The following is a 16,077-nucleotide window of genomic DNA, read 5'->3' on the forward strand; positions in this document are numbered from 1 at the left end:
GCGTCGTGTTGCAATTTGCATTGAAAACTGTTTAAAACAAAACAGCCACTCCGTGGTAAACTCGTTGAAAACTCGATCGCCCCAGCCTGCAAAGGATGCTGTATCGCTGCCGCGGTTCAAACGCCGGACGCAAGTGACGTAAGGTTGAACTCGGCGATGCTTGTGAGTAGTATGCTTCAACTGTTGCTCCACCAAGCTAGAGCACACCGTGACCACAAGAAGCTGCTGCTGCAGCAATCAGTGTTACGGAGGCTTCAAAGGTATAATCGGTTTAATTGTCGTCTTGCAGCGCTCCTTTGCCCCTCATTACCTTTACCGCGCCACTCGTGGCGTGACCGAGAGCCGGTGAGAAGGCGCACGATGTAGCCGTGATGTAGGTGTCAGATGTGGTGCCGGATTCAAGAGTCATCACTTTATGCTTTGCTTGTGACACGGAACGGAATGATGTGGAGATATGATGGCTCCGGATGCGCACTGGCGAGGATCAAATGAAGTGACAACCGGTGTATGCGGGGGGGAGCTAGAGACGAATGATGGCTGGGTCACGGTAGTTTGGGTTTTGTCTTGATTTTGCCTTCACAAGATCACAGCTCAGATACTCAGCTGTATTCGCGCATAAAGGAGGTTAATTTGTGCGTTTTGTTTTCTTCAACAAAGAAGCTTTGTCATTGTATCGCACGATGAAGGTTGATGAAATCGAAAACCGATTACTGCATGGAGTTAATCATATATTTGATGGGAGGTGGATCGGCTATGACAGGAATCTTAAGCTCCCTTGCGTATCTGTCACTAATAACGATTTCTTTTTGTGAGATGAAGAGCTCAAGGTCAATAAAAGTCGACATCCAATGCGTCTCGTTATGCTTTATGAATTTTGTATATCATATTTTGAAAAAAAAAACATATTTTATTATTGCACTAGGGAAATAGTAAAGGAATAAGTGTTGTAAGTTAACCAGAGATCAACACATATCTTTCAAAACCGGTTTGAAGCGTCCAATTAGCGGCTTAAAAATCCTATTTCTTTGTATGCGCTATTTTCCCTCACTCCATTCTCTCCTTAGTTTTAAGTTATCCTTGTCTAGCTTTAAGCAAACAAGTAGAAAGTAATAAATTAAATCAAATTAAATAAGCATCTTAACATGTAAGATGTGCTCGATATCAGCTAGAGCTGAGGCTGGGTGCATTCCTTTCAACCGCAATCGAACAATCGACATCGCACATGGAATGGATTCTAATGAAGCTGTTCATTGCAGCTCATCAACCATTTCCTACCAATAACCGTGCATGCGGAACATGCCGCTGTTTACATGCCGTTCTATGCTCGATTGAATAGAATTTCAAACCTTATTTTTTCACAACGCTCACCATCCTCCACGCGTACTGCAGACCTGAAAGAAAAGGAAGTTAAAACAGAATAGTATGGAAGCGCATCGCGATGGTTCGCTGCAAAGTGCGGCCTTGGGTAGGCACCGGCTAAATCCGTACGCTAATCCGGCCCCAGGGCATGGAAAAAATATCCACTACCAAACACCTAAGCGCGGACGTCCTGTGATGCCACCAAGGCCACGTCAATCCTAGAGTCGCAGCTTCCGCGTGGAACCCATTCACCAAGGTCACACACCGGGGCCGTGTTTTGGTTTTGTTTGTGCTCTTTCATCCACCATTCCGCCAGCGCTGACCCGCCCCACCGGGGGGCACGGTGTGGGTAAACGTTTCTATAGGAAACGCAGCAAAGCAACGTACAAGCTTCCTTCAAATGCTGCAAAGTGCAGGGGCAAAATGTAGGCTAACATCGCGGCGCTTTGCCGTACATATGCTTCGGCATGGCGCTTCCCTCATTGCGGTGTGCCACGAGGTGGAACTAATCGCTGTACCCCGTGCCGATGCCATGACAGTGAATGTGCGCGGTGGCGCGCGTTCCCATCATTAAGGGCCGGGCTGTGGCCAACCTTGGAAGAACGAAGCCTAAACACGGCTTACGACGGCACACGTTCACATCGGTGCGCCTTGGCCAGCTGCGCCGGTTTGTTACACGGCACTGCTGGCCATTGCTGATGGTTTTCGCTCTCTCTCTCTCACACCCCGGTTCGCCATTGATCTTCAAACTGGTCGAGGGCCAACAAAGGCCACGAATGATCGACTCGGTTCGGTCGCGTGCAGGTCATCCATTTCTATGTCAGGTGATGATGGCGATCGCGCCAATGCCACACTCGCGTGGCCTTGCCTGGAGTCACTGTGTCACGAGGGATGCTACGATGTCCATTTCTTGTCCCACGCTGTGATTACGCGTGATGTAAAGTTAGAAAGACACTCAGAAATATCGATAAGACCAGTCGAAGAGGTAACAGCTGGCAGTCAAACAAGTGGTCGCTCCGCACGGTCCGATCAACCGCGAATGATGATCGGTTACAATGCATGCGTGCATCAAACCAGTTTGTTGGAAGTTTGACGAGAGGTTTAGGAAGGGTTTTTTTGCCTTTCAAATCAACACTGAAGGAGTGAAAATGGAACGCTGAATGCGTCAGACAACCGCAGTCGCGTGCACTGCCGGGACGGTTGTGGTTGGTGCGGCCAGCGTCATTAATGGAATGTAATCTTCTTAATGATTCGATTTAATTTTGCTTAATGACCACAATGGGGGTTAAAGGAATTGCAAAGTTAGAAAGATAAACGTTGCTGTCGAGCTGAAAAAGATAAATGTGATCACAGATAAATCGCTTTATGTTTCTTGAGTTGACACGATCATGTTGAGAATATAACATGGTTCGTTAATGAATGCTGATCCGATATCTTCAAATCTTGACAGGTGAATGCAAACTAAAAATATTACCTGCATATTGTGGACAAGTGTACCGCACAAGAAGCTTTTATTTTACGACAATTGCTATTTTACATATTTTTCTAACAAATAAAAATAGCATTTCAATACATGTGCATGTTAATTCTAATGCTTCTTATAAAATCAAGAGAATCAAATTCATAATAGTTTATTAAAATCAAGATTTCTCGTTGAATAGCTTCATTTCGATGTCACATGTATTAATGAAAGCATTAGAACAATTGATTAGCAGTCTGGTATCGCTATTGCACTGCACTTTTATGTTGTCACATGATGCTTTAGAAGAATCCCCAACCATGGACACTTCTGGTACGTTGCGCTTGAAGTCCGTTTCACATTTCTGATCGATTGATCTATAGAGTTTATTTTCATTTGAACCTTTTGCAAATTGTTGTTACTTTGGTTCTTGGTACCATACTATTAAAAACAATTACCTACTATGTTTTATTAATAGGCCAACACATCGAGCAAAAAATCACGTCGATGCACCTTACATCGATCGTTGGAGCCAACGCATGAAGACCGTCGCACCTTCTTATCACATAACATGCCATGAGCAAGGCAAACCTTTAAGGCTAGTTCCAACTCCCAACTCCGGTACTTGCGGGCTTTCATGTTGGTTCGGACACTTTCCTAAGGGTCAGCGGTCAGACCCGTTAGACTGACCTCGCCACAAGGACCCGTAAACGCTTGTAACCCATTCGGCACGGCCCTTTTTGAATCTGTATCTTTGTCAATTTTATTTCGATTGATGCGAAACCTTCAAAGAATGCTCTTGAAAGAGTCAACCTACATGGGAAAATGTGAAAATTAATTTATCACATCTCGTTAATTTTTCCTCTTCCGTTTTTTTACCACCGATTTTTTCATTGTTCCGCGGTTTTTCGCGACTAGAGAACGATGTTTTATGCTCCCGATTGCACTCATGTGCGAGAGCGGGATAGATGAATTGTAAGCTAGCGTCATCTAGCGATAAGTTCGTTTCGAATCGTTTGAATTTGCCGGAAAATCCACGTCTGGGTGGCTGGGGGTTGAGGAGTCATATTTTGCCTAAATGCTCGTCTTTTCAAGAGAATTCTCTGCAATTTTTACATCAATAGGAGGAAAAACGACAAAGATACTAATTTTTAAATATCACAAAACCTGGTTCGCTACTCACGCGAGCAGCAAGAGCATTTGTGGAGCTAACTCGTTGTCACTAATTTCCACTCGTTGTCATTTTCATTTCATATAGAGTTTTGTGTATTTTTACTTTGTTTAATGTTTAAGCTTTGACGTTGATTATTCTCTATTATGCCGCATTTCGAAATGCTACTTTTTTCCTCTCTGGTCTCTGTATCTGGCTGTTTGTTTAATTCCATTGATTTTGATTGGTTGATTCTTTTATTTAACTTAAGTTGTTTATTTCTCTTATTAATCTGTTAAGCTTAATGCCTGCCGGAAAACAATTATCCAGGTCTAACGCGTTGGTCAAAGCTAAACGAATAAAATGCCATCGTGGGTTTCAGATACTTTACTCCAGATAGACAGATAGACTGGTTTATACTAACATCTAATTCGTTCGCTGTGATGGTTCGCTTTCCGACACCGTGCCCGCCAGCAACGGTTTTCCCTTCGTTTCCGGCAGAAAGCCGGTGATCAGCATCGCTCCGACCAGACACACCATCGCCAGAAGGCTCATCGTTCCCGGCAGTCCAACGGTTGCGAGCAGCGGAGGGAAAAGCTGTAAAAAAAAAACCAACGAAAGAAAGCGTTTGACAATCGAAACCGAATCGGTGGGGGCACCGGCAGTACCTTCAGCAGCGCGAACGCGCACACGGCCACGATCGTCATGCAAATCGTGCTGCCAACGTTCCTCAGCTGTAGATTTCATGCGCCCGCAGACAGCACCCAGATGAGGCGATGATCACGCGGCAGAAGAAAGGGAGAGGATGGCATGGAAACAAATTGATAAAGACTCCAGACGGGAAGAAAAGAATCGTGAGCGAGACACACAAAAAAAACAAGAAAAGAAAAGCGAAAACGAAACACATCGCACCAAAGCGTTCGCGCAACTCCGCCACACTGCATTGGCGGTGCAGTTGCTGGCGAAGCAGCAACAAAAGTGGAACATTTCCAGGCCTTTGCAGGCCTTGGAGGGAAGGGGAGGGGTGGGAGGGGAGTCCATTATAGTATTAGTTGCAATAACATGCACGATCGCGCCACGGTCTCTCGGTGTGAAGACGCACCATCGACCATGAACTCAGCGCGTCCGCGCTCCACGAGACATCAACGAATGCCAATGTCAAGGTTACGGTTATTTAGATAAACAAGGCGGCGCCGGGAATGGACACACACAGAGACACACGAACACACACAAACATATGCTACGGCGCAATCTGTAGCGGTTCCAAAGTCCCACTCCACACGAGGCGACACCCAACGAGGCGACAAACATAAGCGAATAATGAAGCGGCGCACTGAGGGAAGAAGCTGCGGCCGCAACATCGATCGCCGGGCTGTGCCGGTGGGATGTACCTTGGCGGGCAATATCTCGGCCATCACGACGAACGGCACCGTGAGCAGTCCGAGCGAGGCGAGCAAGATACTGAACGAGAGGCTGACCAACGGAAGCAGCACAGCGATCGTCGAACCACCGAGGGCACCGGTGGTTGCTTCCTGCGGTCGAAACTGAACGTATGCGGCAAGCGTCAGGTATCCGTTGGCCACTCCAACGCAGGACACGATCAACAGAATGCGCCGGCCAACGCGATCGACCAGCAGGAGCGGAACGATCGTACCGATCAGTTGTACCGTCGCCAGGACGATCGGAGCGATGGATGGAGGTAGCAGCTGGTAGGCATCATGTCCGCTGGTGGCCATCTCGAAGATAGTGGCCGCGTACGTAATAAGGGCTAGCGAGCCGCTGCATTGATTGAGAAACATCAGGAACATGGCCATCGCGAGTCCACGGCGTCCAGGCCCGCTAGCTAAGAGGCGGAAGACACGTAACCCCGGCGGTTACATAACGAGCATTCAACTCCTTCCATTCAGACAGTGTTCCCAGTGTTCCCCTGTTTTGGATGCCGATAATGGCCGCCTCTCCCCATCCGTTTGCAATTCAGCAACAATCATTCCTTAAATGCGCCGCGATAAGATGGAAACAGGCGATGCGGATCGTAACCCTCTGTTGTGTGCATTGCGCGTTGCAGCAGCAGCACCAGTTGGTCTGAATCCCAAGCTTGCCTGCCCGCGATATGATGATGCAATTTTGCTGCGCAGCTAGGAACCCTCTGCCGCCTTCCTTGGGCCATGGAGCGCGCATAGAATTCCGGGGCCGTGATAATGTGATTAGATTTCGCGCTTCGTGGTCACTCCCGCCCAAAACAAAACGCTCCATGGCTCACTCACAATCGACAAACAACAACCGTGACCACCGTTGTGACCGCATGGACGCATCGAGCTCGCCCGGTTAGCGGTGGACCACGCGGTCCATCGCGTTCTTATCTTTCAAGGTCAGGTTTGTTGTATTCCCGCGGCGATCCAAGGATAACGATAACGGTAGGGAAGGGTTGTGACGAAGGCCCTATCGAGCCGGGTGGGCGTTCATCATCATCACCATCAACCTTTTCAATGCCAGCGTCATCGGTGGATGCTTCATCATCGTCGCATTCGGGATCTGATGGATCTTTAAGAATGCGTCAATTTGGAATGCCTCGCCGTCATTTGGGCTCGTAATCAAACGTAGCTTCCTAGGCTGATTATGTGCGGTATGCCATTCAAGAATTGAAATGACATTTATCCACTTTTTCCGTAGTTTGCTGCTTTAATATCTTTACCATACATCTTTTCTGCGATAAGATTTTCGATGGTTCTAAGTTTTATAATCACTAAAAGAGGAGCCAATAACTACGGTAAACAGAATCTGCGATGAGGTCTTAGTACATGGTTGCGCTAAACTAAGCAACAGAATTCTTTAGCGATTTTTGCCACGCAGTTACAGTCCGAAGCATTCGTTATAAATGTTTAACGAAAGGGTCAGCAGGTTAATTCACTTGAACAGAGCATCAACAAAGGTTGGCACGAGCCTAGTTTCATTTTTAAAGCTGTTCTGCGAATGGGCCTTTTGCGCTTGTTTGCTTGCTTTACACAGTTTTTACCAAAGATTGCGAAGCTATCATTCGAGTCTACACTAATACAAATGACCAAAATAGGGCCTACGACACCAACTTCTCTGGTATCTTCTATTCAACATGTTGATTGTGTCCCTAAATTATATAGTACTCTGAGATTATCTTCGATTTTTCAATCATTTCAATAAATGCTAAGCTGAAGAGAAATTGAGAAGCTGTTTTGTGAATCATTAAAATGGTATCTAATAATATAGATTCTTATAGCACTGCCAGGATGGCATCAGTATGCGTTACAAACATGCTCCATAGTCTAATGTTAATAACACCAATTTGTGCAATCAGTGCCCTGTTACTACTGTAGGGAGTACTAACATCCTAGAAACAGGCAAATAGAGAAAAATGAAATGATATCCCAAAACATACCAAAGTCCTTCCAGCTGATACCAGCGTCCGGTTCCGTCTTTTCGCGTTCGATCGCAACGCTTAGCTGTTGGAACTCGAGACGGAATTGATCCGTCTTCTGGAAGTGACCGGCCACACCGCGATAGAACATGAGCGATCGTTCGGCCTGTTCGTTGCGCATTGACCGCAGCAGACAGGCGGGCGTATCCGGTAGCACGATCATTGCGAGAAGAAAGAGCGCCGGTAGCACTAACAACACCAGTGGCATCGTTTCAAACGACACCAGACCACCGACGATGAACGCAAGAACGGTACCGGCATTGAAACAGATCGGTAACAGCGATCCAAGGGCACCGCGTATCCGACAGTCCGCTATCTCGGCCACGTACAACGGAACGATCCGGATCAGGCCACCACCGGCAGCTCCCGCAAACACTCGGCCCAAACATAACTGATACACATCACTCCCGAACAGTACACACAACCAAAAGGCCTGCAAAGGAACACAAATGTTTAAAGATGTCACTGGAGATCCTGGGCGGGTCGCGATCGCTTACCACATGAGGGACAGTGATGCACTGTAAAGCTCTTCGTTTGCCTACGTAATCGGCTAGCAGTCCAAAGAGCGTAACACCGATCATACCGCCAATGCAGAGCGATGAACCGAGCCACGATGTCTGCTCGACCGTCAGCGGTCCACCGGCCAGGTGTGTGCCATTTGATTGCAGATAGGCTAAGGAAGGGGACACCCATCCCAACACTCCTCCATGAGCCAGCGCGATGATGTTCACTGGATGGTTTAAGGATTCAAAAAGGTGTTTCACTTCACTAAATAGTGTTTCGTGGTGATGGTCCTCCGACGTGTTACTTACCAGCGAAGGTGCCCAGGAATTGATTTCTTATCGAGGCGAACGTTAGCGGATGCATCACTAGATCTCGAGGTGACACTACTCGCGGAAGCTGCACCAACCATAAGCGTGGTCCTGTATGGCCTACGGCTGGGCGCAGCGCCATTGTCGCCTTATCGTCTAATCTTTTCTCCAGCGCTTCCGGGAGAATGCAAATAGCAGACGACTGCGAGACTGAGCCTCTATTATCAGAGATTGCAGCGCTAGGCTGGGCCAGTGGTTTGCAAATGCCCCAATCTTTCATGCCATCATCCCATCCCAAAGCACGTGGCAAATGTCATGATAACAAAGTGATACTTTTCAAAGAAAACGGAAAAAACAAATTGCAGCTACAGCATCTTGGCCCCGTAGGCTGTAACCTAGTTGGATTTTCTTTTATTATTCTTACATATGAAATATCTATCATACATCGATAAAATACGATCGAATCACAATGTTTGTGCTACGCAGCGCTTGGCGTTGCGATGAGGCTCTTGCCTTTAGTCTCGGGAATAATAAATAGGAAAATAGTTCCTCCAACGAAACATATTCCTGAGTAAATTCCGATTGCACCGTAGAGATGGATAACTTCTACCATGACAGGGAATATCTGAAGAGGTTATCGTAATTGCAGCATACAAATTGAGTTGACTTTTCGACGGTTAAAGATCATGATACTCACCTTCAAGCTGATGAACGAGAATATAGTAACTGTGACCATGCTGAGTGTGTTTCCCGCATTGCATATCTGAGGGCAGGCATATCTAGACATAAAAAAACGCTCTACAAATTGCACCAAAAATCTGCTTACCTTCGCTGGAAGTAGTTCAGGTAGCACGAAGAACGGTATACTGCTCAGACCGACCGCGTACAGAAATACGGTTGCCGACAGGATAACGATCGGAAGCCATTGAAATTCGTAAACCCATTCGACACCGGTGATCGTCATCCAGTTGAAGGCTGCCAGGAGCAGCAGCCCCATTCCAATGCCGAACGTCGAGATAGCCAGCAATACCTTACGTCCGATCAGATCGATAAAGACGAACGAAGAGAGCGTACCAAAGATCTGCACCGTACCCATGATGATGGTCGATGTGTTCGGACTTAGCGTCGATCCGACCGTAGCAAAAATGTACGCGGCATAAGTCAGCACGGCGAAGATGCCACAGAACTGATTGACAAACATCAGAAACACACCGATAAGCATCCCGAGCTTAGCTTCACGTGTTCCTGTTCGATGGGTAGCAAAGCAGAGCGATCAGATGTTGCCTCCGAGGGCCACGATATCCTTGAAAGCACTTACGGAAATCGGCCACTGTAACGCGAGAGTTACCCTGGATGCTGCACTCAATAAACTTGCGCATGTTATCAAACTCTTGACGGAATGCTGGCGATTTGCCGACCACTGCATCCTGGACGCCCTGATAGAACATTAAGGATCGCTCAGCTTCACTAACCTTACCCTGCTTCAGTAGCGTTTGTGGTGTGTCCGGGATGAGAAACATTAGACCAGTAAACAGGGCCGGCAATACGAGCATAACGAAGACAACCGTGTGGTAAGACAGTACGTTGCCGATCACGTACATGAGCAGTATACCGAGGTTGTTCATGAGCGCCAGAAAGGTTCCAAGAATACCTCGAATTCTATAACGAAGGACACCACCATGGCGCAGACAAGCTAGTTCAACAGTGGAGCAGAAAAGCGTGGTTCAACCGTTGGACTTACCGTTTATCAGAAATGTCCGCTACGTAGAGAGGAAATGTCACAATGATACCCCCGCCCGCCAAACCGGCCATAAACCGAGCAATATACAGATGGTACACGGAAGTAGCCAGATACACGATGATCCAGAACGCCTGCCAATTAACAGAAGGCGTGTCATGTATTATGCGGCACCATTTTCTACACCAAATTATGTCTATTCGTGCTTACCGAGTGTGGTATCGCTAGTGCCTGTATGGATTTTTTGATACCGAGCTTTTCAACTAGATAACTATACGTGAACGCACCACACAGTCCACCCAGGCACAGGATCGATCCGATCCAAGAACCCTGCTCAACCGTGACCGGACCCGTCTCGAGCAGTGTTTGGTTCTCGTCCATCAGCACCGGCAGATACGGTGATACCCATCCGAGGCCAGCACCGTGTGATAGGTTGATCACGTTTACTGTAGTTGAATTGAAACCGTTTGGATTTTCCGGATATCTGGACAAGAATGAACTCAAACGCGTCTAGAACGCGTGCACACTTACTAACGCAGGTAGCAAAGACTTGGTTTCGAACCCCCGAGGTAGACTTCATGTTGAAAAGAGCGATGACCAGAAGTCCCAAATTCTGTGACCCAAAAATCCCTGCTCACGATCCGGCAATGCCCAGAGTACGTTTCGGACTGCACGGACAACTGTTACTCCCCGGAGGTTAACTGGTACCCCGGGACCCTTTTTAAACAATCGGCGCATTCCGTTCCGTTCCCGTCTGGCCAGGTTGCGCCATGTGTTTCGTCACAATCTGACCTGTTTTCTAAATCTCGATCCCTCCCCACCTCGGCCCGATGTTGATCCGATGGCGTTGTTTGATAAGTATAAATCAATCCGGCAGATCAGCAGGACTCACTCACTGTCCCGGGTCCAACCCAAGTAGCAAACGGAATCTCATCTCTTCGCTCGGTAAACAACGCTCTGTCGTCTGGTCTTGACGCTGGATCGCCTGGACTGTATGTAACATTAGTTGCCTAGCGGGCTCACCGAGCTCATCACGCTAGGTAGTGGTGTGGACAGTCATGACGTAGTCGTTAAAGCTTCCACTTGTCCAGTGAATGCACTATCAGTGGCTAACTCTAAGTTTGTTGTACAGACGGTGAGCACGTTTATAAACAAGGAACCTATCCAGCCACAACGAATACGCTGCCGGTAGGGGAAGAGCAGGAAATTAGGTGGAAAAATTGACGCCCATTGTGGAATGTAATGGCGAAAAATATTATCTTGTAATTGACCTATCTACCATACGGATCCACGTTTATCTAGTAAATTGTGTTTTCTGTCAATTATCAACTTTTAAATCAATAACATGAAATATACGCACAATGGTATTGGATTTTTTTATTTCTACAGAGTGGTCATCGTACAGCATAAAACGAAAACTAGAACATGGATTCGAAAACAAGCGAATTTCAGGTAATACATTACACAGTAAAGTCATTTATTGGTTCGATTCATCGCTTTGTAGTTCCCGTTTGTACATTCAGGTTCTTTCCCTTCGTTTCCGGTATCAAGAAGATAATCACAAACACGGAAACGGCACACACGCCGGACGATATCCAAACTGTACCGTGAATCTGGATGGTCTCCATCATGATCGGATACAGCTTGACGAGCACGAACGCAAACATGCACAGCAGCGTCGCACTGATCGTGCTCCCTATGCTACGAAGCTAAAGGAGAGAAACGGACAAAAAAATGTTCATAATCTCCAGAATACTCCGTTCCAACGATCCCTCATCAACCAATACCTTTGGTGGCATCACTTCGGGGACGATAAAGAACGGCACGTTCGTTATACCGATGGCAGCGAGGAACAAGGTGGCCGACAGTGCCACCACCGGCAGCCATTCCACACCGGTTAGATCATGCCCGTTGGTCTGCAGGTACGAGAAGGCACCGAGAACGCCCAGTGCCAGCCCGACACCGATCGCCGACAGGAGCAGCAGGATTTTGCGCCCAACTCGATCGATGATGGTGAACGACGTCACATTGCCGCTAATGTTGATGAGCGCCACGATGGTAAGGGCCAGTGTCGGATCGATACCCGTACCGGACAGCTGGAAGATCGTCCCGGCGTACGTGAGGATGGCAAAGATGCCGCTAAACTGATTCAGCGCCATGACGAACACTCCAATGAACATGCCCCGCTTCGCCTCCGGTGTTGCTGTGGGCGAACATTCAAACAAACAAAGGTTTGTCACGTACGTAATGGCGTCTCGATCGAATCGGTTACTTAGGCGGCCTAAGCGCTTACTGAAGTCAGCCCAGCAAAGGCGCGTTCTGCTGTTCTCCTCGACGGCCGCCTTCATCTCCTCGAACTCCGCATAGAAGTCACCCGTCTTGGCGCTCTCGTCTGTGATGTTGCGGTAGAACATGAGCGACTGCTCTGCCTTCGCCAGCTTACCCTTCCGCAGCAGACACTGTGGTGTTTCGGGCAGGAAGCTCACTAGCAAGAGAAATCCTATCGGTGCGCAGAGCATGATCTTCGGGAGTAAATAGTACGGCAGGTAACCTCCGGCCGAGTACACGAACAGCAGCCCAATGTTGATGAAGATGATGGTCAGTGAGCCCAGAGTGCCACGGATTCTAGGGGAGCAAAGAGCAAAAGGGTTGAAATCAGTACATCGGCAAAGGTTTTAAGAGCGTTTGGCGGTTAGAGCTGTGACCTTTTGTCCGCTATGTCGGCTATGTAGAGCGGTACGACGCTAACGACACCACCACCGGTCAGTCCACTGCAGAAGCGTGCCCCGTACACGTACCACACATTATCCCCGACCAGTATGAGCGTCCAGAGGATGATATGCGGCACGGACATAAGCAGCAGGCCCACCTTCTTCCCGAGGTAGGTGTGGAGGAGGGCAAACATGATGGTACCCGTCGTGCCACCGAGGCACAGTGTCGCACCGACCCACGATGCTTCCTCGACTGTGATCGGTCCGGACGCTAGTGGTGTTTCCGGTGAGCGAAGTAACGGTATGATCGGTGCTGGCCATCCTACCGTCACCCCATAGCTGGCTGTTATTATGTGAACTGCAAGGGCGGGGGGAGGGAGAGAGAGAGAGAGAGAGAGAGAAAAAGGAAAAGGTGGTTTAGCGGAATAGTGTTCTTTGAGGCGGGGATGACGTGTGACGCGGGGGCATTTTCACTTCTCAAAACGGCTAGAACCTGATTGCGGAAAGGCTCGGCACAGATGCAACGTCTCGGTTCGCTCGGGTCAGGCGGCAGCTCGTCATCGGCTTTCTTTTCTTCTTCTTCTTCCGTTGCCATGCAATGTTTGCCCACCAGGTGCACTTTGTTTACGAAGCCAAATAAACACTCCCAGCTAGATAAACACCGATGCTGCCGATTTAGTCACAGTTTGACAGTTATCTAATCGAGTGCGTTCTAATATTAAACCCCCCCTTTTCACCAAACAGTAACACGGTTAATGTGCGCAGGCATGCGCAAAAGATTCGTTCGATTTAAAGACAGATTCGAGTAGTGCGATACTGAGATTTGAATTGCGTCGTTACGATGACGAATTGTTAATGTGATCCAGCAGCATAAAATAGCTCCGTGGATCGCCATCGATACCATCCCTCATTCATGGACTGCTTCGATTATGGTGATTTGTTAGGATGGCGCTTTGGTTCGAATAGTCAACTAGATCGAGCCAGGGCTGGCAAGAAAAAAGAAGCAGACCACACGTCCCATCAGCCCATCATCCGATTCCGGGACAGATACTGCTGGCGAGGTCAATTGCCAACAGATCGTAAACAGAAGCTGTTTTAAAATGTAAACAACATACAGCACCAGTGGGATTGCTGTGACTGATTTTAATTCCCCGTTTGCGCCAAGACATCAAGACTCTCGCTCGATGAACAACCCAATCGAGAATGTATTTATTCGGCCAACGGTGGGTCTGCGGAGAACGGTGCGGCATGGCGCGGTGTGTTTAAGCATCGATTTCGACATTTTATTTCCAATTTGAATTGCCATGTACCAGTTAGCAGCGGCAGCAGCAGCAGCCACTTTGTAAGCGAGCGCAGCGATCTGTGACAACTGTGGACACTATCACTAATGAACAAATCACACACAAAGTTCCTGAAGTGTCGCCACGGAACTCGTAGAACCCCAGCAGCGTGTCCCACCGTTACCTCTTCCCCGATTGACCCAGACCGAGCTTCCGGTTGCCTAGAAGCTTTCTAATGTTCAGCAGTGTTTGCGACTTGACGCGACATCGTTCCAGCGTAGCAGACAGGCAGCAACGATCGTGGGGCCTAACCCGAGGCCTTCTTCTTCGCCATTTCGCACTTCTCCAAGCTTATCACAAGCTGCGCACACCATTCTTAGGGGGGTGGGTTTTTCGTGTTCTTGCGCTCGGGGCAGCCATCATCGTGGCCTATCCGTCCGCTCTGTTCTGTTTGTCCATTTATTATTAAATGTTTGCCAAAGCGGCGAGCGGCCAAAGCTGACTTGGCTGGTCTTGGCATCCAGTCCATGGGTTCGCACCTTAGCCAGGGGGGTGAGGGGGCTTCACTGAGGAGACGGCGCACAGGTGTCCGGTCCGCCAACTCTCTAGTGCCCCAAACTATTAACGACCAGTGACGGCCATCAACCAGGCGAGGTTCAATGAACCACCGATGATCGTACGGTGAGTATAGTGGGAGGTTGCGATGATCGTCACTCACCAAGTGCGGTTTTGATGACGTCGCGACGTTGAGCTTCTATCAAACCCTGACACTCTCCCATCCCCACCGGAATCCCCGTTTCCTTCTTTGGTGCCCGTACTTACCGGCAGCGATGGCACCGAACTGTTTCCAGTATCGTCGCGAGAGAAATTCCAAGAACATCGCGGCTGGAATGCGTTCTTCTCACGCACTACCACGGCACTGGCAACGGGTACGCGCTTCCGGTGACTTACCCGGTTGCTGATGGTGATGCTGCTGCGCTTGGGGAGTATTGCGGTGCCGTTTACGGACGATGTTTATCTGTTGGTAGAGTGGGGTGCAGAGTGGCGTGATTGTTGGCGCAGATTTACGATACCTTCCTGGAGCATCATAAAGTAGGAGCTGATAAAGGAGATCAACGATCTGCCAAGATTCTGGTCTGACAAGCTCGCGCTTGTTGTATCTTGATTGCAGAACATGAGATAATATCCAGGTTAACAGCGCCAATTGCAGGCAGGCGTATACTTAATTAGGAGCTAAAATCATTTAGAACTGCAAGCAATCTTATGAGGGTCTACACGGCGAAGGCTTGCATAAAAATCAGCAACCATTTTAAAGAAGATGATTGACAATAATATTCTAATGTTTTTTCTTCTTCTTAGAGTTAAGATTAGATAAGACTGAGATTGATTATCGGAAAGATAAATGATGAGTTATGAAATAGCTCGATAAAAGAAAAATAGTAGGGGTCATTGGTCAGGATTGGCATCTGTTTTAGCATTAAATTTATTAAAATGATCAATCAAACAACAAATGCAAATCATTATTCGCATTTTATTGCAATCATTTAAATGCAGTTGCTTTTAATCTCACTTACGGAACCCCTTTTGAGGGGCGGATAGTCGAAAAGTATCTCTTCCTTTGCACGCAAATAACCTTTTCTTACTATGAGTTTTTTTATACCTTACTGTACATTGTTGCAAGTAGTATTTGCCTTCTACCATACCCGTTATCTTGACACATCATCAGCATCTCGTTTTCCCTAGTGCAAAGCGAGGTGAAACAAACTGATTCGGTGACGATAACGAACTTAGCGAATGAACATTACATACACAATTCCAGAAGGTTGACGCGAAATCGCAACCACATTCTAATCGCTATAGCCGAAGATCGAAACTCAAAAGAAGAACAAATTGATGTTTAGACACCAGAAGAGAACCGAAACTTATGTTTTTTTTTTTTTTGTTAAATACTTGCTACACAGAAAACAAATGTGTTGGAAAATAGGCATTCGTTTGGTTTTTTACCAAAATAAAATCGGCAACAAAATGCGTTCGTCGCTTGCCGTTGATGTCTTTCGTTTTGAACCAACGATTCGTGCCGTAAATATTAAACAGTTTGTGAAAGAACGGAGCGACATCCA

The 16,077-nt window shown here is 47.7% G+C and overlaps 2 protein-coding genes across 2 annotated transcripts in view; both read right to left on the minus strand.

The window, feature by feature from the left end:
- Window positions 1–3,045: 3,045 nt before the first annotated feature.
- LOC126576447 (uncharacterized) lies at window positions 3,046–10,671 on the minus strand. The gene is made up of 12 exons (XM_050237719.1): window positions 10,498–10,671; window positions 10,177–10,412; window positions 9,970–10,100; window positions 9,547–9,887; window positions 8,926–9,473; window positions 8,718–8,853; window positions 8,229–8,402; window positions 7,914–8,146; window positions 7,378–7,849; window positions 5,360–5,811; window positions 4,637–4,702; window positions 3,046–4,565 (listed from the first exon to the last, which is right to left on the minus strand). Exons 1-12 carry the CDS (start codon window positions 10,544–10,546, stop codon window positions 4,395–4,397), a joined length of 3,009 nt encoding a protein of 1,002 aa, XP_050093676.1. The 5' UTR covers window positions 10,547–10,671; the 3' UTR covers window positions 3,046–4,394.
- A 751-nt stretch (window positions 10,672–11,422) lies between these two features.
- The window catches only part of LOC126576456 (uncharacterized), a 26,140-nt gene continuing 21,485 nt past the window's right edge, over window positions 11,423–16,077 (minus strand). Inside the window, exons 7-13 of the mRNA XM_050237731.1 lie at window positions 14,909–14,975; window positions 14,780–14,798; window positions 13,152–13,327; window positions 12,672–13,035; window positions 12,260–12,591; window positions 11,754–12,169; window positions 11,423–11,675 (exon numbers count right to left, since the gene is read on the minus strand). Coding sequence (XP_050093688.1) covers window positions 11,457–11,675; window positions 11,754–12,169; window positions 12,260–12,591; window positions 12,672–13,035; window positions 13,152–13,327; window positions 14,780–14,798; window positions 14,909–14,975 — 1,593 coding nt within the window. The 3' untranslated portion in view covers window positions 11,423–11,456. The remainder of the gene's footprint in view (window positions 11,676–11,753; window positions 12,170–12,259; window positions 12,592–12,671; window positions 13,036–13,151; window positions 13,328–14,779; window positions 14,799–14,908; window positions 14,976–16,077) is intronic.

This window comes from Anopheles aquasalis, chromosome 2, assembly GCF_943734665.1.
Source record: "Anopheles aquasalis chromosome 2, idAnoAquaMG_Q_19, whole genome shotgun sequence".
NCBI classification, from domain to species: domain Eukaryota; kingdom Metazoa; phylum Arthropoda; class Insecta; order Diptera; family Culicidae; genus Anopheles; species Anopheles aquasalis.

What these genes read in the sequence shown, in the direction of transcription:
- LOC126576447 (XM_050237719.1), bottom strand. Translation starts at nt 10,546, where the DNA reads ATGAAGTCTACCTCGGGGGTTCGAAACCAAGTCTTTGCTACCTGCGTT. An exon ending in CACTAGCGATACCACACTCG is followed by an intron (nt 10,101 to 10,176) that starts GTAAGCACGAAT and finishes GTTAATTGGCAG; the next exon opens with GCGTTCTGGATCATCGTGTA. An exon ending in TCTCGTTCATCAGCTTGAAG is followed by an intron (nt 8,854 to 8,925) that starts GTGAGTATCATG and finishes TAACCTCTTCAG; the next exon opens with ATATTCCCTGTCATGGTAGA.